General features: G+C 43.8%; 1 protein-coding gene across 1 annotated transcript in view; it reads left to right on the top strand.

Annotated features, from left to right (window-relative positions):
* Positions 1 to 20202, top strand: part of crybb1 (crystallin, beta B1) — a 34240-nt gene extending 14038 nt beyond the window's left edge. The window contains exons 3-7 of the mRNA XM_059986910.1: positions 10448 to 10590; positions 13838 to 13956; positions 16126 to 16258; positions 18886 to 19028; positions 20031 to 20202. Coding sequence (XP_059842893.1) covers positions 10474 to 10590; positions 13838 to 13956; positions 16126 to 16258; positions 18886 to 19028; positions 20031 to 20202 — 684 coding nt within the window. The 5' untranslated portion in view covers positions 10448 to 10473. The remainder of the gene's footprint in view (positions 1 to 10447; positions 10591 to 13837; positions 13957 to 16125; positions 16259 to 18885; positions 19029 to 20030) is intronic.
* Positions 20203 to 20436: the final 234 nt, after the last annotated feature.

The raw sequence follows: 20436 nt of genomic DNA, 5'->3' as shown, positions 1-20436 counted from the left end.
CCCGAGTCTATTTGTTATTAAATCTCACTAACGTTAATCTTTTTTACAATGTTATCACTCACTTTTAGTTACAAGTGAACTGTCCACAACCATCCGATTGTGCTCGACTTGAGGAACACGAGATTGCCGATGCGGGAATCCAGAGCAACTGATCATCTGCTGGGGGAGCTCAGTGGGTTGAGCAGCATCTGTGGGGGTCCCAACTCAGATGCTGAGTTCCACCAGCAGCTCGTTGCGTAATACTCTACCTATAGATAAGCTTAGAACCACATTTCTGTATCACCACCAAAGTGGCCTGATGCCACCCAAGGAGCTTTAGCTGTTGAAAACCTGTGTTCCTTCATTTAGAGATTTATAGAAAGTTTGGCATTATTTGTCACTAACATCGAAACATACAGTGAAGTTCACCATTTGCAAAAATCAAAGCAGTGAGAATGAGTGGGGACAGCCCACAGGTGTTGCCATAGCCTGCCTAAAACTCCCTAGCTATAACCCAGGGGTTGCCAGTCTGGGCCCATGAACCCCTTGCTTAATGCTATTGGTGCTTGGCATAGAAATGGTTGGGGAGCCCTGCCCTCACCCATACAACTCTGCAATGTGGGAGGATACTGGAGTACCCACTGAAAGCCCATGTGGTCACAGAGAGAATGTACAAATTGCTCACAGATAGCTGTGGGAATCAAATCCCAATTGGTGATCTGGCATGTAACCCTGTTCTCCTTGCCGCATCCCCCTATAATTGCCTTCATATCTCTTGGACTTGATTTTTCCAGTGTGTACGTTGCAGGCCTTGTTCAAACTACTCCTTGTAAACACGAGCCCTTCCAAATTTCAGATCATGTCCTAACCCAGTGGTCACCAACCTTTTTAAGCCTAAGATCCCCTTCCTCAGCCTTGGTGAAAGGCAAGATCGACCCCAGATCGATTAGTTACATGCAGGCGCACCGGGGCAGAAAAGACCAGAAGTAAAACCCTGCAACCCAGAAATAGAAATAATGTATAAACACCAGGGATCACCACCCTTTTTTAGCACTGCAGACCGGTTTAATATTGACAATATTCTTGCCGACTGGCCAACTGGGGTGGGGGGGTGGGGTTGATAAACACGACGGGAATACAGCGATACTCGAGGCAGGTTCCTTATGTCCAGTCTATTCTGCAATTTAGTTTTTGCAGCTCTCGCCACTTAGCTTCTGTCCCACTTGCTCACGTTTTTCCCACTGAAAAAACTCAAGGGGTTTGTCTTTGAGTGCAGGGTGCCTGGACTCAAGGTGCCGAAGCAGTTGCCTCAGACAGCCTCCCGGCCCGAACTCCAGCCTCCCGCCCGTCCGCTGCCAGATACCTTGGTCAGGTGAATGAGTGAGGAGAGACAGGACACGTGCCCGACCCCCCCCCCCTTGTAGGATCTATCGGCTGATAAAAGTTTATCTCGAGGGATTACTTTCAGTAGATCGCAGCAAGGTAGCTGCTCTGCTACGTATGAAGCCCTGAGCCCGAATTAGGTCATCTGTGAATATTTTAGCACCAGGTTTAGAGGTGGCGCCCATCTGTCCGCATTCCAGGCCAGTAGCAACGGCACTTCTCACCGGCTGCATGAGGCAGCTGGTTACCCGAGGCCAACCAGTGATCCCTGGCGTGAGGGTATCACTACATTTAGGTGACTGATGACCTCGCGTAGGTAATGACCTTGCGTGCATAATGACCTTGTGTGGGTTCAAGTTGTCGTGACAGGGAATGAGGAAAGGTGCAGCTGACTCGTATAGTTTCCTCGTGGTGGTTGGGGACCACTGAAGTACACTGTAGTGCGGGGGGGCTACACACATGTGCGCTGGGCAGTAGGAACGGAACTAAAACCCTGCAACCTGGAAACAATCTCTCAACAGTATTTGTGCATTTATTTTTCATTTGCTTTCAGAATCTACTCGGATAGTCACAAAGATCGACCAGTCGATTGTGATCGATGGGTTGGCGACCACTATCCTAACCTATACTAAGGTAACACACACAAAATGCTGGTGGAACACAGCAGGCCAGGCAGCATCTATCAGGAGAAGCACTGTTGACTTTTCAGCCCGAAACGTCGACAGCACTTCTCCTTATAGATGCTGCCTGGCCCGCTGTGTTCCACCAGCATTTTGTGTGTTGTTGTTTGAATTTCCAGCATCTGCAGATTTCCTATGTTTGCTCTATACTAAGGTAGATTGATAGTGAAGGTTTAGAAGGTTATGGGCCAAACATTGGCTTAGATGGGCATCTTGGTTGGCATAGACCAAATGGGCTGAAGGTCCTGTTTTTGTGTTAAATGACTCAATGCCTCTAAAACAGGGCACTGGTGGCTGACAGGGGAGAGACAGGGAGTCTTTTCACCCCACGCACAAAGCCCCTGTGTCCTCTGAGGCATGGCTTTGAGATTTTCGATACTGTCCAGAATGTTCCTTCTCCACATGGTCCACAGACTCCGAGGAGTCTGGAGGGAATTTGCATTCCTTCATGAAGAATGTTCCCGAACTGTTTCCTCCATCCTGGGACATTTTCCCAAAGACCATTTCATAATGCAGTGTCTTCTTGAGAGTCTGGTGCCAGGCAAGTTGAGTGACGAGGATGGGCTGCTGTAGTTGATTAAGTGGAACTAGGGCCTCCGTGCACGCATGTCATATTTTCTGCACAGTCTTTCTTCTCTCTCCCTTTTCAGCCTTGTATAATTTACATATAATTTATATTCTGTGTGTTGTCTGTTCCTCTGTGCCTGTGATTCTGCTCCAAGCAGGTTTCTCTTTGTACTTGTACCTCACCGTACTGGTGCACTTGACAATAAACTTGACTTGACATTGTTTGCTTATCCTTCCAGTGGGTCTGAAGGATTCTGTGTAGTATCCTTCCAGGGTCTGCTGTAGGCTATCTTGGTCTTGGAGAAGGGTGAGCACTCTAAAGTGAAGATAATCGGGAGACAAAGTTATTCAGTGAGAACAGGAGTGATGGGTGAAGATTTCATCATCTCTCAAACAGTAATGATTACTGATGTCCTTTACACATCTATAAAGGGCATCTTCAAAGTTCAAAGTGCATTTATTATCTAAGTATGTATACTATATACCTCCTTGAGATTCATCTCCTTACAGTCGGCCACAAAACAAAGGAACCCAATATAGCCCATTAAAAACCGACAAACACACACTGTGCAGAGAGAGAGAAAAACAAATCATGCAAACAATAAAGCAAGCAAACAGCATTCAGAACGGAAGGTCACAGAGCCAGGCATCACTGCTTCTGATCCAGAAGCCCGGTAGTTTCAGGCCACAGCCTCAGTCCAGCACAGAGACAACCAACTCTGCAGCCTCCAGCTGAATTGGACTGTCCCAGCAGCCTGACCATTTCAGTCTGGGCAGGTGTTTAAATCATCTGGACCTTGCTCTCTGCTGCTTCAGTGCCCCCTCAGCCTCGGGCATCACCACTTCAACTTGGCCAGTACCAGACCTTTCCAGTTTGGTTCGGCTCTACAATTGATCAAACCTTCGATCTTACCTTGACTTTGCCTTGCTTTGGCTCCACTGTTTCGAATTGCCTCAAGTCCAGCCTCCAGCTACTCCAGCCCAGACGTGCTGTAATCATCCTGTCTCTCCGAGACTCCAGCCCACACTGCAAAATGCCAGGTAGTACAGCTCAATTCTGAAAGAAAAGCCACAGACTGCAGTTTGCAGCAAATATTTACCAGAAAAGGTGTGAATAACAAAATATTTAGTTGCTTTCTTTGTTTCATTAGCCACCAGGAAGTAATTGTTGAACTTCAGCAACACATCTCTACCCAAGGAGGTGTAAGGTGTTCCTTTTCTCTGCTAGTCCGCAGGACACCCTTGGGCAAGGTGTTGTTCCTGTTTGGTCCCCCCGATCAGGGTCACATGAAGTCATGGGAGCAAACATTGGGTTGTCACAAGTCCTAGTTGTGTGACCATTGATGCCAGGCAGACAATGCCTGATGAGTATTGATAGTGGCCGAGAAAAATTTCCCAGGAACAATCATGGTCATGGAAAGATCATGATCGCCCACATCATACAACACAGGACATAACAAATGAACAAGAGGGCATCAGTAATTACTACTGTTCAGGAAACTACAAGATTTTCACCCATCACTCCTGTTCACACCGAATTACGTTGGCTGCTGAATAAGCAATATCTTCACTGTAAAGTTCATGCCCCTCAGTGTACCACTCTTTCCCATCTCTAAGTGATTTCCCATCTCACAACTGTTCCCACTCTGGAAACTCAGAAGCAATCACCCCACTATTGGCAGCTGTTCTTTCAAGTGCCAAATACCCAAACTCTACAGTGCCAACATAATGTGCCCATAACTTACTAACCTGTTTGTCTTTTGAAAGTGGGAGGAAACCAGAGCACTCGAAGGAAACCCACGTGGTCACAGGGGAAACGATAAACAGCAGTGGGAATTGAACCCTGCTCGTTGGATCTGTAAAGTGTTACACCAGCTGCTACACTACCAGCAGCAGAGAAACTGGGTGAAAATTGAATTGTTGTGTTGGCTGCCTTGGGTATGAGATGGAGCAACGGCCACTTGGATTTTCAATGAACGAGGAAGGAAAATCCAAGGAAACAAAGGAATTCCACAGCTTGGGTCTCAAGGAAAGAAAAAAATGCAAAATATGAATCAGACACAGCACATAAACACTCACTAGCTTTCACCCCACTCCCTCCCAATTCCGATTTGATGGAGAATGTAATATCTGTTTCCGTGAAGTATCTGTGTAAGAGAGGTTCACAGTCAAATTTGAAATATTGTCACTGCTGGAATGTCGTGCTAGTCACTGATGGCATAGCAAGATCCCACAAACTGCAATACAATAATATCAGGATTGCCTATCAAAGTGGTCTTATTTGAAGGTTGAATGTTGGCCAGAACTTTGCTCTAGAACGTAGGCTATAGAACAGTACAATGACACTCATGAATGTGCCAACCTACTCCAAGATCAATCTAACCCTTCCCCCTTACATAGCTCTCCATTTTTCTCTCATCCATGTGCCTATGTGAGAGTTTCTTTACCAGCCCAGCAATGCATTCCACGCACCCAACACTCTCTGTGTAAAATAACCCACCTCGAACATCCCTCCTGTACTTTCCTCCAATCACCTTAAAATGATGTTCTCTTGTAATGGTCATTTCTGCTCTGAAAAAGTCTCTGGCTTTTGTATCCATGATTCTTATCATCTTGTACACCTCTGTCAAGTCACCTCTCGTCCTCTTTCGCTCTAAAGAGAAACACACTAGTTCACTCAACCTTTCCTCATAAGACATGCCCTTTAATCCAGGCAGCACCTTGGTAAATTTCCCTTGTTCCCTCTTTAATGCTTCCACATCCTTCCTATAATGGGATGACCAGAACTGAACACAATACTTCAAGTGTGGTCTAACCAGGGTTTTATAGAGTAGCAACATTACACAGAAACATAGAAAACCTTCAGCACAATACAGGCCCTTCAGACCACAAAGTTGTGCCGAACATGTCTCTACCTTAGAAATCACTAGGTTTACCCATAGCCCTCTATTTTTTTAAGCTCCATCTACCTAGAGGCTTTTGAACTCTTTCCCCTGACTGATGAAGGCCAGTGCATTTTATGTCTTCTTAACCACCCTCTCAACACAGAACCTGAAATCCTGCTGTTCCTCCACACTACTAAAAATCCTACCATTTACTTTGGACTCTGCTTTCAGATTCGACCCTCTAAGGTGAATCACTTCTCAATTCTCCAGATTGAACTCCATCTGCCACTTCTCAGCCCAGCTCTGCATCCAATGTCCTGCTGTAACTTACACAACCTTCTACACTATCCATAACACCACCAACCTTTGTGTCATCTGTGAACTTACTAACCCACCCTTCCACTTCCTCATCCAAGTAAGTTATTAAGATCACACTCTAATTTGAAGTGTTGATACAGATTGTCACACATTCATGGGAAGAGATAGAGAGGGCCTCAATAACTTGTTATGCCAAACAAAACAACAGGTCTGAAAGTGCAGCCTGATGTTTGAAGTCAGACTTGAACAATCTATTTTATTGGCTCATTTCAATGATTCAGCTCCATGCCCACAGGAAAATGAATCTCAGGGTGAGATATAAGTACAGTATATAGCTTGATAATAAAATTTACTTTGAACTGGGTGTGAAGGCAAACTAAAAGGAAACTATTTTGGAATATAGGACCCCAGGGTGTACAAATTAGGACCAGGGGTGTTTGGAGTGGAGCGAGCAAGCACCTCTGCATGCACCGGTCATTGTTAATTTTAAGGAAAGAACAAGGTGTTAGAGGGACTCAATGGATTAGGCAGCATGATCAGTCAATATCTTAGGTTGCAATCCCTCACCTGGACTGATTGGGTCCAGTTAAAAGTTCTCAACCCAAAACATTCCTCCATAGATGCTGCTTGACTGTTCCAAGTTTGAGATTGATAAATATTTGATATAGCGCATTGAGTAGGCCAGAGTGAGATATGTCACAGATCAGCCATATAACATATAACAATCACAGCACGGAAACAGGCCATCTTGGCCCTCCTAGTCCATGCCGAACCCTTAATCTCACCTAGTCCCACCTCCCGCACTCAGCCCATAACCCTCCACTCCTTTCCTGTCCATATACCTATCCAATTTTACCTTAAATGACACAACTGAACTGGCCTCTACTACTTCTACAGGAAGCTCATTCCACACAGCTATCACTCTTTGAGTAAAGAAATACCCCCTTGTGTTTCCCTTAAACTTCTGTCCCCTAACTCTCAAATCATGTCCTCTAGTTTGAATCTCCCCTACTCTCAATGGAAACAGCCTGTTCACGTCAACTCTATCTATCCCTCTCAAAAATTTAAATACCTCAATCAAATCCCCCCTCAACCTTCTACGCTCCAATGAATAGAGACCTAACTTGTTCAACCTTTCTCTGTAACTTAATTGCTGAAACCCAGGTAACATCCTAGTAAATCGTCTCTGCATTCTCTCTAATTTATTGATATCTTTCCTATAATTCGGTGACCAGAACTGCACACAATATTCCAAATTTGGCCTTACCAATGCCTTGTACAACTTTAGCATTACATCCCAACTTCTGTACTCAATGCTTTGATTTATAAAGGCCAGCGTTCCAAAAGCCCTCTTCACCACCCTATCTACATGAGACTCCACTTTCAGGGAACTATGCAGTTATTCCTAGATCTCTCTGTTCCTCTGCATTCCTCAATGCCCTACCATTTACTCTGTATGTTCTATTTGGATTATTCCTGCCAAAATGTAGAACCTCACAGCATTAAACTCCATCTGCCAACGTTCAGCCCATTCTTCTAACCGGCATAAATCTCCCTGCAAGCTTTGAAAATCCACCTCATTATCCACAACACCTCCTACCTTAGTATCATCGGCATACTTACTAATCCAATTTACCACCCCATCATCCAGATCATTTATGTATATTACAAAAAACATTGGGCCCAAAACAGATCCCTGAGGCACCCCGCTAGTCACCGGCCTCCATCCCGATAAACAATTATCCACCACTACTCTCTGGCATCTCCCATCTAGCCACTGTTGAATCCATTTTATTACTCCAGCATTAATACCTAACGACTGAACCTTCTTAACTAACCTTCCATGTGGAACTTTGTCAAAGGCTTTGCTGAAGTCCATATAGACTACATCCACTGCCTTACCCTCGTCAACATTCCTCGTAACTTCTTCAAAAAATTCAATAAGGTTTGTCAAACATGACCTTCCACGCACAAATCCATACTGGCTACTTCTAATCAGATCCCGTCTATCCAGATAATTATAAATACTATCTCTAAGAATACTTTCCATTAATTTACCCACCACTGATGTCAAACTGACAGGTCTATAATTGCTAGGCTTCCTTCTGGAACCCTTTTTAAACAATGGAACCACATGAGCAATACGCCAATCCTCCGGCACAATCCCCGTTTCTAATGACATATTAAAGATCTCCGTCAGAGCTCCTGCTATTTCTACACAAACTTCCCTCAAGGTCCTGGGGAATATCCTGTCAGGACCCGGAGATTTATCCACTTTTAAATTTCTTAAAAGCGCCAGTACCTCCACCTCTTTAATTGTCATAGGTTCCATAACTTCCTTACTTGTTTCCCACACCTTAGACAATTCAATATCCTTCTCCTTAGTGAATACCGAAGAGAAGAAATCATTCAAAATCTCTCCCATCTCCTTCGGTTCCACACATAGCTGACCACTCTGATTCTCTAAGGGGCCAATTTTATCCCTCACTATCCTCTTGTTTTTAATATAACTGTAGAAACCTTTCGGATTTACTTTCACCTTATTTGCCAAACCAACCTCGTATCTTCTTTTAGTTTTTCTAATCTCTTTCTTAAGATTCCTTTTACATTCTTTATATTCCTTGAGCAATTCCTTTACTCCATGCTGCCTATATCTATTGTAGACATCCCTCTTTTTCTGAACCAAATTTCTAATATCCCTTGCAAACCATGGTGCTCTCAAACCTTTAACCTTTCCTTTCACCCTCACAGGAACATAAAGATTCTGTACCCTCATAATTTCACCCTTAAATGACCTCCATTTCTCTATTACATCCTTCCCATAAAACAACTTGACCCAATCCACTCTCTCTAAATCCCTTCGCATCCCCTCAAAGTTAGCCTTTCTCCAATCAAAAATCTCAACTCTAGGTCCAGTCCTGTCCTTCTCCATAATTATATTGAAGCTAATGCTATTGTGATCACTGGACCCAAAGTGCTCCCCAACACATACATCTGTCAGCTGACCTATCGCATTCCCTAACAGGAGATCCAACACTGCCCCATCTCTAGTCGGTACTTTTATGTATTGTTGCAAAAAACTATCCTGCACACATTTCACAAACTCTAAACCATCCAGCCCTTTTACAGAATGAGCTTCCCAGTCTACGTGTGGAAAATTAAAATCTCCCACAATCACTACCTTGTGTTTACTACAAATATCTGCTATCTCCTTACGCATTTGCTCTTCCAACTCACGCGCCCCATTAGGTGGCCAATAATACACTCCTATCAGTGTTACTGCACCTTTCCCATTCTTCAATTCCACCCAAATGGCCTCCCTAGAGGAGCTCTCTAATCTATCCTTCCAAAGCACCGCCATAAGATTTTCTCGGACAAGCAATGCAATACCTCCTCCTCTGGCCCCTCCTACTCTATCACACCTGAAGCAACTAAATCCAGGAATATTTAGTTGCCAATCACACCCTTCCTGCAACCATGTTTCACTAATAGCTACAACATCATAATTCAATATATACATAAGATTACTGAAATATTATTGAACTATTAAATACACAAGACCTATCTGTTTATCTATACAATTTGTCTTTTGCACATTGGTTGCCAGTCTTTGTTTCTGTATAGATTTTGTAATGTATTTCTTTACTTTCCCATATAAGCCTGCAAGGTTGTGAATCTCAGGATAGTATATGGTAAAATATACATACTTTGATAATAAATTTACTTGAACTTTAACTTTGACAAATCACACATTGTTACTTGATTAACAAAACTCACAGGTCAGTGGCCTTCTCTTTGTGTGGGTCAGACAACAAGTAAATCACTTTCAACAAAGCAACGTGCTTGATTCAGCTGTCAGTGAGTTGAGATTATTCCACCTCGCTGCCTGGGAAAAATACTTTGATGTGATGACCGGTAAGTTTGGATGGCAGACTCTGATGAGCTGTCAGATCTATTGTCTGCTTTAGTTCAAGGGCTGCATTTGCCAGGGTATAAATTAAACACCGAGAGCCTGTCAGGCATCAGGTTGGACCAGCGATCCACAGGTAGGAGACTCTGGGAACCAGAGAGAGGAGAGAAGGAAGCAGAAGGCCAGAAGGGAAAAGTCCGAGTAGAAAGAACTTTGTAGATGAAGGCTTTGTAAATGAAGGCTCAACCAGAAGCAATAGAGTGCAAATATTGAAAGAAAGATCAATGTTAAATATAGAGGTTGGGTGAAGAAATTTCGGCATGGTGCACCAGCACCAGTGAACCTGTCAGGTTTGAAAGGGGTCAGAAAAGAGAGAGAGAGAGAGAGAGAGAGAGAGGGTTATCAGCGGTTGGAATATTAAAACGTTCTTGTGTGCAAGGGGGTGTTAAGAGTAATTTTGGTTCCATACGAGAGGGTCATCCACCCTGAGGGAAAAGTCATGAATTACTAAGAATAACAAAATGGTGAAAGCACTCAGAACTCTAAAGAGTGAGATAGAAGTTCCAATATTTGCTCATTCTCAATTCAATTTGAAACTGTTTGCATTGCAAATTGATGAGCCTGATAAATTATTATTCGAGGCATGAGGGTATTGATTTAGTCAGTTTTTCTGCCATGCTCTGCTTGGATTGGGAATGTATTATATTTCTGTATCTTTTTCTCAGCTTCACATCATACTTGAGGGTGCAAAATGTCTCAGGCCACAAAGAGCCCCAGTCAGGAAAAGAAAAACCCTGGAACTGGGCAGGTTTCCACTCCAGGCTCCAGGAGCCCTAAGACCAGAGAACCAGGAATGGGCAACTTCAAGGTGAGTGTAACATTCTGATTTGGTTAGATCTGGTTTATTGTTGAAGTCATTTTGGAAATGGGTAAAAGCTCCTACATGTATCAGACTCGTCACTCCTTTAGTCGGTTAAATTCCTTGTCATCATTTGGCTGAGATATACTCATAGAGGCAGGAGGAAGAGAGATAATAGGTCCTGACTGATGAGTTAGCCAGTTATGAAGTCACACAGAATGGGAATAGGCTGGCCAGCCCCTCAATTTGCTCTGACCAGCTTATGCCAAATCCTATTTTACTTTCCCATCATTCCCATCAATTCCCCTCTGATCTGACCATTCCTTTTACATGGCCATTTATAGTGGATAATTAACCTAACAACTCTCACTTCTTTGGGATATGGAGAGAGTCTAGAGAATGTGCAGACTCCCCACCAGTCAGGATTGAACCCTAACCCTCCCTCCTTTTAAAGGCAATTAGAGATGAAAGATTAGTGTTACAATATTTGTCACATGACTATTGAAACCTTGAAACATGCAGTGAAATACGTCGTTTGCATCAAAAAAATAAAATTCCGAGGTTGACGCTGGAGGCAGCTGCAAATGCAGCCCATTATGTCTGACACCAACACAGTATGTGCACAACACACGGACCCCAACTCCTGTGTTCTTTTTGTGGAATGTGGGACGAAACTAGAGCATCTGGAGGAAACCCACACAGTGGTCATGCCAGATCACTCCGATTCTGAAAATGAATATAAAAAAATAACCTTGAAAATAATTGACCAAGTCTTAATTTAACTTTCCAAAATGCAGTTTGTATAATTCCCTCTGACAGGTAAGTACTTGCAACAATCATTAAGACCAAGGCAAGTTGAGGTTCTTGTCAGGTGCAGGTGCAATGAAAAATTTGTTTGCAGCAAAGTCACAGGCATGTAGATTGAGACAACATACGTGAATCATACATATGTCATACAAGGTACTGAACTTTTGACCATTTTTCATGCAGACTGATCTATAGACTAGAATCCCTACATTGAAGTCTGAGGAACTTAAATTCAAGTAATCACATAAACCTGGAATTAAATACAAAGTAGTCTCAGTCACTGTAACACACTCACCATACTGGAGGAACTCAGCAGGCCAAGCAGCATCTGTGAAAAGCAATAAAGCATTGACGTATCGGACTGAGACCTTACATTAGGAATAGTAATGGAAAGGCTGTTGTAAAAACCCAACTGGTTAGCTAGTGTCTTTTAGGGAAAGAAATCTGCTACCCTTACCCTGTCTGGTCAGTAGTTGACCCTAAACTTACCAATGTGATTACCCTTTACTGTCTCCTCAACTTGGAGCACCTCAGGTTGGACAATGGCTGCCAGGATTGCCTGAAGGAACTTTCCATAAATGAATACAGTATATTACAGGTTCATTTGAATTCTCCTTAGCATAACAAGCAATGACCTTTTTTTTGCAGGCAAGCTTGTAAACACATCATTAGTTATGAAGATGCGCAGAAAGGCAGATACCACAGAGCCCTCCTCTTTCCTTGGTTTCTGTGCACTGTGGAAGCTGGTATTATGGCCAGCTTCAGGAACTTCTTTAATTGACTCACTGGACAGGAAGCTTGCAGCCTAAGTAATGTTACAAAAATATTTGTGGAATTGTGTTCCATTAAAATTTATGGGTCTAACTGAATGGGCCTGGGCTTTGAGCCAGTGTGGTGGTACAACAGTTCGCACATCACCTCACAGTGCCAGCTTTCACCGATTGGTGTTCAATTCCCGCCACTGTCTGTCAGGAGTTTGTGTGTTCTCCTCGTGACCGTGTGGGTTTCCTCCTGGTGCTCTGGTTTCCTCCTGCAGTCCAAAGACATGCAGTCAGGGCTGGTGAGTTATGAGCATACCATGTTGGCACTGCAAACATGGCGACACTGCCCAGCACAATCCTTGATGATCGGATTTGATGCAAATAACACATTTCACTGTTTCAATGTACATGTGACAAATAAAACACATCTCTTTCTTTAGTATTATCTGGATTTCCCATAACTCATTTGGTGGAAATGCCAGAAACGTAGTGTAAGTGGCTGCTTTTACCATTCATATTGTATTTCAGGGTGCAAAGCTTGGACATTTCCATGTTAGTGCATGGTGTTTGACTGTCTTTATCGATGTTAGAAATGCAAAGTAATGATTTATATATTTAGACATCAGCAGGAACTTCTGCATCATATGTTGCCCAATTACACCCATTAATTGCAACAATTACCATACTAACCTGTACATCTTCGGACTGTGGGAGGAAACCCATGTGGTCATGGGGAGAATGTACAAACTCCTTACAGGCAGCGGCAGGAATTGAACCCAGTCTCCGGTGCTGTAAAGGTGCTCTGCTAACCACTACACTACCTTGCCGCCCCTCTTGCTTCCACTGAGGCAGGGGGTTTATGCATCAACGGGGCCAGCTTCCACTTTCCAGTCTGATCCATTACAAATGATCTCAGGGGAGCAATTCCTATCACATTCACTAAAGATAATTAGCAGATCAGTGCAAACAGTCTTGCTCACAGGGTGAAGGCTAGGCAAAGGTTTGGAACAGTGGTTCCAGTGTGAATTAGGCTGAGACCATCATTGCTCAATCCATTAATATCTGATGTAAAGTAAGTAGTGTGAACTTACTTTACAGAGCACAACGCATGTCATTGAAAGACGAGGGCAGCTTTGTACACTTGCTCCTTCAGAGATTTCATCAGGTTAGGAAGATTGGTATTCAAATAACATTGATTATAATAACAAGACTAGTCTCTGATTCATGGGTGAGCAAGATTCAAGATGTTTAATATCATTTCCTGTACACTAGTGTAAAGGAGAACACAATAACTGTTACTCTGGATCTGATGCAGCACAAAAAAAGCTTACTTCAGATCCACAGTAGCACAAAAACAAAGAGATAACGAATACAATAATAAACAACACAAATATAAGTACATAAGACAGCTGATAAACACAGATTGTATGTCCATAAAGTGACACTAGACACAGGAGTGTCTGTACATAAGGTGACTCTGACAAGTGGTGGTGGTGGTTGGTGGGTTAGCGGGTGGAGGTGTTGATCAGCCTTACTGCTTGGGGAGAGTAACTGGTTTTGAATCTGGTGGTCCTGACGTGGATACTACATAGCCTCCTCCCTGATGGGAGTGGGAAAAACAGCCCATGAGCATTGCGGTGGGATCCTTCATGATGTTGTTAGCTAATTGACTCCATCCTTTGTTGCAGATCTTCATTTATGAACAGGAGAACTTCCAGGGACGATTCATGGAGTTCTCCAGCGAGTGTGTGAACCTGTGTGAGCAAAACTTTGACAGAGTGGGCAGCGTCCGTGTGAACTGTGGACCGTAAGTAACCCTTCAAAGAGCTGCTAGGCCCATGGAGAGACACATATGACACCCCCTCATCTGTGTGAAGTGGCATTGAGATATGCTTCACCCAGTTTCCCTGTGTTAATTGGAATGTTTCTGGGATGGAAAAGTGGAACTTCTCCAAGTTCTGAGCAGTGGAGGAAATGGAACCTTGGAGACAGAATATAGACACATGTTTAATCTCCTACTTTGTTATATTGTTTTAAAACTGTCAAACAGAAGCAAGACAGAAATCTTATTTTGTGCTGTTAAAATACTTGGGCCATCTCACTTGTGGACTGCAAATCAGTCAATCTGTTTGAGATTGGACCAATGTGATATTCTTGGATGCAGGGAAAGCAGGAGAATACAGGGGCATCATCTTCATCATTTTGTGCCATATGGTATTACAGGGCGATCACAGTCTTCCATCTGTCCTTGCTCTGCTTACTCTTTTCTCTATCCATGACTGTGATTGTTGTCGGCAAGTTTTTCTACACAAGTGATTTGCCATTGTCTTCTGGGCAGTATCTTTACAAGATGGGTGACCCCAGCCATTATCGGTGCTCTTCAGAGATTGTCTGCCTGGTGTCAGTGGCCGCATAACCAGGACTTGTGATATGCACCGGCTGCTCATATGACCATCCACCATCTGCACCCATGGTTTCAAGTATCCCTGATCAGGGGCTAAGCAGGTGCTACACCTTGCCCAAGGGTGACCTGCAGGCTAGCGGAGGGAAGGAGCAGCTTACATCTCCTTTGGTAGAGAGGATCTCCATCCTGCTACCCAAATGATGGTTCAGCTCTTCAAAAAGACCTGGCACAGGTTAAATGGGCCAGGTACCATCCTTCTGTCACAGACCAATACAGCATTCAAGGCAACTCATCTGTGTCAACAAAGAAGCCTCTCTGTTAGTCTTATCTATCTACATTTGTCCTTTGTCCCTCAACACCAGGGATTCCCAACCTTCTTTATACCACGGACCCCTACCTTTTACCAAAGGGTCTGTGGACCCCAGGTTGGGGATGCCTGCTCTGTACCAGTCCAATATCTTTAAAATATTGTTATTATGCCCTCCCAACCACTATTTCTGCCAGCTTGTTCCAGATCTTCACTCTGCATGAGGAATTTGCCCCTCAGGTCACTCTTAAATCTTTCCCCCTTCACCTTACTCCTATGCCCTCTAGTTTTGTGATTCCCTTTCCATGGGGAAAAAGGCTGTGTGCATCTATGCCCCTCATGATTTTATATGCCTCTACAAAGCAATCCCTCCAAGGAATACAAATTTGTTCTGCCCAACCTCCCCCTGTAATTCAGGCCCACGAATCCTGACAACATTCTGATAAAGAAAATGCTGGAGGAACTCAGCAAGTCAGGCAACATCCGTGGAGCAGAAAATACTGTCGATGCTTTGAGCTGACCCCCTTCATCAGGACTCAACATTACTCAAGATTTCCAGCATCTGGAGAATATCATGTATTTAATATTTTTCTAACTTAATGACGTCTTTGACCAAAACTGTATGCAATATGTACCACCATTCTATAATTCTACATACATTTATCTAGAGAAAATAAGAGAAACTACTTTATTAAAAGCAGAATAAGGTTTAATATCACTGATATATGTCATGAAATTTGTTTTGTGGCAGTTGTACAGTGCATTAGAAAGCTTTAAATTACAATAAGAAATATACGGGTATAAAAGAAATTAAATTATATAACTCATATAAAATGAGAGCAAAAATAGTGAGGTAGTTTATCTGATGGCAGAGGGGAAAGAGCTGTTCTTAAAACATTGAATGTGTGTCTTCAGGCCTCTGTACCCCCTTCCTGATTGTAGCAATGAGAAGGGAGCATGTCCTGGGAGTTGGTGGGCCTCAATAATGGATGCTACTTTTAAAGATGTCCTCGGTGCTGGGAAGGCTCGTGTCCATGATGGAGTTGGCTGAGCTTTCAGGTTTTACTGATCCTGTGCAGTGCCCCTCTGTACCAGATGGTGATGCAGCCAGTTAGAATGTTCTACATGGTCTATCTGTAGATATTTGCTAGAGTCATTGATGACTTACTAAATACTGTATTATTCTCTGTAACTTGGATTCAAAACTGCTGGGGAAATTATTCTACCTCTTACCTAAGCTTGTTTGTTTCTGCTTCATATTCCAGCTGGGTTGCTTATGAGCAGTCAAATTTCCGTGGAGAAATGTTCATTCTGGAGAAGGGAGAGTACCCTCGCTGGGATTCCTGGTCCAACAGCTACAGGAGTGACCGTTTCATGTCCTTCCGGCCAGTTCATATGGTATGTCGTCCACACCTGACCATGAAACTCATCACTCACACATGAACAATATGCTTGGTGCATCACCTCTGTCAGCAACTCCTTAATGTCCACTTTGACTCCGCACCAAAACTCAAGGAGGATGTTTTAATACACCTCTCATGTTCCCAGGTAGAACATGAAAGATAAAGATTAGATTAGTTTTATTTGTCGCATGGACATTGAAACATAGAGTGAAATGAATCGTTTGTGTCAATAACCAACACAGTCCAAGGATGGGCTGGAGACAGCCTGCACTTACCACCATTTTTCCAGCACCCTTAAGAAACTCGTATGTCCTTGGAACGTGGGAGGAAACTGGAGCACCCGGAGGAAACCCACATGGTCATAGGGCAGAACATACAAACTCCTTACAGGCAGTGGCAGGAATTGAACTCTGAACACTGATGCTGTAAATGTAATGCCAACCACTACTCTACTGTGCCACTCTAAATGAGAGCTCTCCAAACAAAAGGTCTCCTTGACTTCAAAACTCAAGTGTAGTTCTCAGGGCTAACCTTTCTCAGCTTCTTTATTTATAGCCAATGCCTTTGTCCCTTTCTTCAGCTTTGAATATACCTTCCTGTGATGTCTTCTGTACTTCTGCACCTTCACTGTAAAAACTGGTAGGACCCTCGCACTTCGTGACTATTTCCTTCTTGCTTCACTCTACTCCTGAACTCTTTACTTCCCAAGCACTTACTCCAGAGGCTTTCAAAAACCCAAACTTGATGTCACCTCTTACAATCTCTCATTCCTTTCTATGCTTGAGACTCAAACAAATTTGCAGAGCAATTTTCAGAATGAGCACTGCATTACAAGACGAGGCTGGTGAAATTCAGCATTGAACAAGCCCTTCCTGCTCCCTCTAGATCTGGGGCTCCTCGCCTGGCATCCACGGACACCTTAGTTAACAGCAGGGGTCCATAGCATAAAAAAGGTTGGGAACCCCCTGCTCTAGAGGGACGCTAAAATTTTCACCCATAACCCGGGCCATTCACTCAGTCCTTCATTTGTAGTGTGTACCACCAATGTGCATAGCAATTATTTGCCCAGGCTACTCCAGCAATACCTCATCATCCCATGACCCTTCCAACCCAGAGGCAACAATGGCATGGTAGCACTATCTCCTGGAGGATTCCTTCCTGGTCATACTGTGTCTTTATTACTGGTTCTACATCTCAGAACTAACTCTCCAACAGCACCATGGGAGCACTTGGAAGTGAAGAGCACTCTCATTTAAGAAAGTGGCTCACTTTTGCTTGGTCAAACAGCATACAAATAGACCATTCAGCCAATTGTATCTATGCTGACCATCAAATACCCATCTACACTAATCCACTATTGCAGCAGCTGGCCTGCAGCTTTAAATGCCATAGCGTTTCAAGTGTTCATGGAAATTTTAGAGAAGGTGCAGAAGAGATTTACTGGATGCTGCCTGGATCAGAGAACATGTCCTGTTGAGCACGCTAGGCCTTTTCTCTTTGGAGTGAAGAAGGATGAGGTGACTTGATAAAGGTGTACAAGGTGACGGGAGTGGATAGCTAAAGATTTTTTCTCAGGACAGAGATGTCTTAATACCAGGGGTATAATCTTAAGGTGTCTGTAGGGAAGTAGAGGAGGGAATGTCAGAGATTTTTTTACACAGATGGTGGTGGGTGTGTGGATAGAGGCAGATACATTAAATACATTTAAGAGACTCTTAGATAAGTACATGGATGAAGGCAAAATGGACAGCCATGTGGGATGGAATGGTTGGATTGATCATGGAGTTGATGAAAAAGTTAGCACAACACTGTGGGCTAAACAGAGTACAACATAGTGCTCTATGTTCTAATGAACCCTTCCACCTATTTTTGTGCCATTGGTAAACATTAACACCTTGCATTTCGCTCTCTAGGTCACTAAAGCAGATAGTAAACAGTTGTGAGCTGAGGACCAATCCCTGGGGCAGTCCATTAGTTACAACAGCACCAATTTTCATGTCATCTATGAACTTACTAATCATACCTGCCATTAAATTAGGGATGGACAATAAATCACGTCCTTGCTAGTGGTGCCAAGATCCCAAAAACATCAATTAAATTAAGATTACTTTGACAAAGTGCACTGAATTCTAGGCTATTCCTCCTATCTCAGTTCCCTCTGCACAAATTCGGCTGGCCAAATCATTTTACTTAGAGATGCAGCACAGTAGCATTCCCTTCTGGCTCAACGAGCCCGCTCTGTCCTATTACATCCACATGACCAATCAGTCTACTGATCAGTACGCCTTCAGAATGTGGGAGGAAATCAGAGCACACAGAGGAAACCCACACAGTCACAGGGAGAACACACAAACTTCTGACAGATGGGTGGAATTGTATCGGGGTCACTGGCGCTGTGAAGAGTTATGCTAATCACTATGTTGCTGTGTGGTGGAAGCACTATAGAAATACTGGTCTACCATCTGATGTCTGTTGATGTCTCCCACTCTGTGCTTTGACCAGTTAGATTCCGTTCATTGCTGAACGGTGTATCCCCCTGTTAAAAAGCAGCCATCAATGAAGGCAGTGGAAAAGGTAAATGTCAGATTTCCTAACAATTTGTTTTAACTCCCTGCTTCACAGGATAATCAGGAGCACAAAATCAGCCTGTACGAAATGGCTGAATTCCAAGGAAACAAGATGGAGGTCGTGGAAGATGACATTCCCAGTCTATGGGCCTATGGATTCAGTGACCGTGTGGGCAGTGTGAGGGTCCACAGTGGCACGTGAGTAACTGTAGAGTGGAACTCACAGGGACAGCCAATGTACACATCACTTGTTCTGAGTGTAAATGCCTTTGTATCATTGGATTGTGAAAGGAGGAGGTGAAACAAGTCCTGAATATCGCCATACACTGAGCGCTGGAGTTAAGGATGTAGATTTTCTTCACTGGAGATTGAGGGGTGGCCTGGTTGATCATGGGGGTGAAAGCAGATAGATTTTTTTCCAGGGAGGGCATGGTAAAAATCAAGAGGGTATGGGTTCAAGGGCAGAGAAGAGAAATTTAAATGGAACTTCAAGTCTAGTTTTTCCTGGAATCGACCTGGTGAACCTTCTCTACACCACCTCCACAGAAGTCAACTTCTCCACACAAAAGTTGGTGCATTTTGTAATGAGCTGCCAGAAATGACGGCTGAGGTGGCCATATTGGAAAAACCATCTAGTTATGTACATGGAAAAGAGAGTTTTAGAGGGCTATGGACCAAGTGTGGACAGATGGTTCTAAGTTGCTGGGCAACACTGTCGGCATTGACATGTTGGGCCGAAGCGCCGACTCTATGACTCAAACTGCAGGTGATTATGAGACAATTCTTGTGAAGGCCTGCAGAGGGTAAGGATTGAGTATAGGAGCCAAGATGTCTTCCTATGATAGGAACACGGGATGGTGCCAGGGAAGGGAGTCAGCAGAGTAACTGGTAAGTGGAAGGACGACTGATCTCTGGTGGTATGGCCGCGTAGTGGTTAGCGTAACACTTCACAGCACTAGCTGTAAGATCAGGGTTCGATCTCCACTGCTGTCTGCAATGTCTGTATGTTCTCCCTGTGAAAACATGGGCTTCCTCTGAGTGCTCTAGTTTCCTCCCACATTGCAAAGATGTATGAGCTAGTGCTAGTAAGTTGTCAGCATGTGGGTGCTGGAAGCAAGCTGCTCAGACTGTATTGGTTATTGATGCAAATGATTTCTGTGACAAACTAATAAAGTTTATCTTTTCCTCCTGCTGCTATAGATGGGTCGGGTACCAGTACCCTGGATACAGAGGATACCAGTACCTGTTTGAGATGGGGGATTACAAGCACTGGAATGAATGGTACGCCCAGCAGCCCATGATCCAGTCCATCCGTCGTCTCCGAGACATGCAGTGGCATCAGAAGGGCTTCTTCCAGCTGGCCACCAAGTGAGGAGGCTCCACCTGCCATCACCCTCGGAGGTCGTTCGCCCAGTTCAGTCCCTCCAGGGAATCGGTTCACAACCCGTTTTTCATTCATCTGGAGCAGGACCTTTCTCTGCACTTTACAATGTAAAGCAGATTCCAAACTGTACTTTACTATACAAATAAAAGGTGGAGGAAACATTGTCAGCTTGGTCTGGTTCATAGGATGAGTGAGCATTTGGTGCATTTCCCTGCAGGGGTG

This window comes from Hypanus sabinus, chromosome 13, assembly GCF_030144855.1.
Source record: "Hypanus sabinus isolate sHypSab1 chromosome 13, sHypSab1.hap1, whole genome shotgun sequence".
Classification (NCBI taxonomy): Eukaryota; Metazoa; Chordata; class Chondrichthyes; order Myliobatiformes; family Dasyatidae; genus Hypanus; species Hypanus sabinus.
The sequence above is the reverse complement of the archived record's forward strand: the minus strand, read 5'-3'. Positions and strand labels throughout refer to the sequence as shown.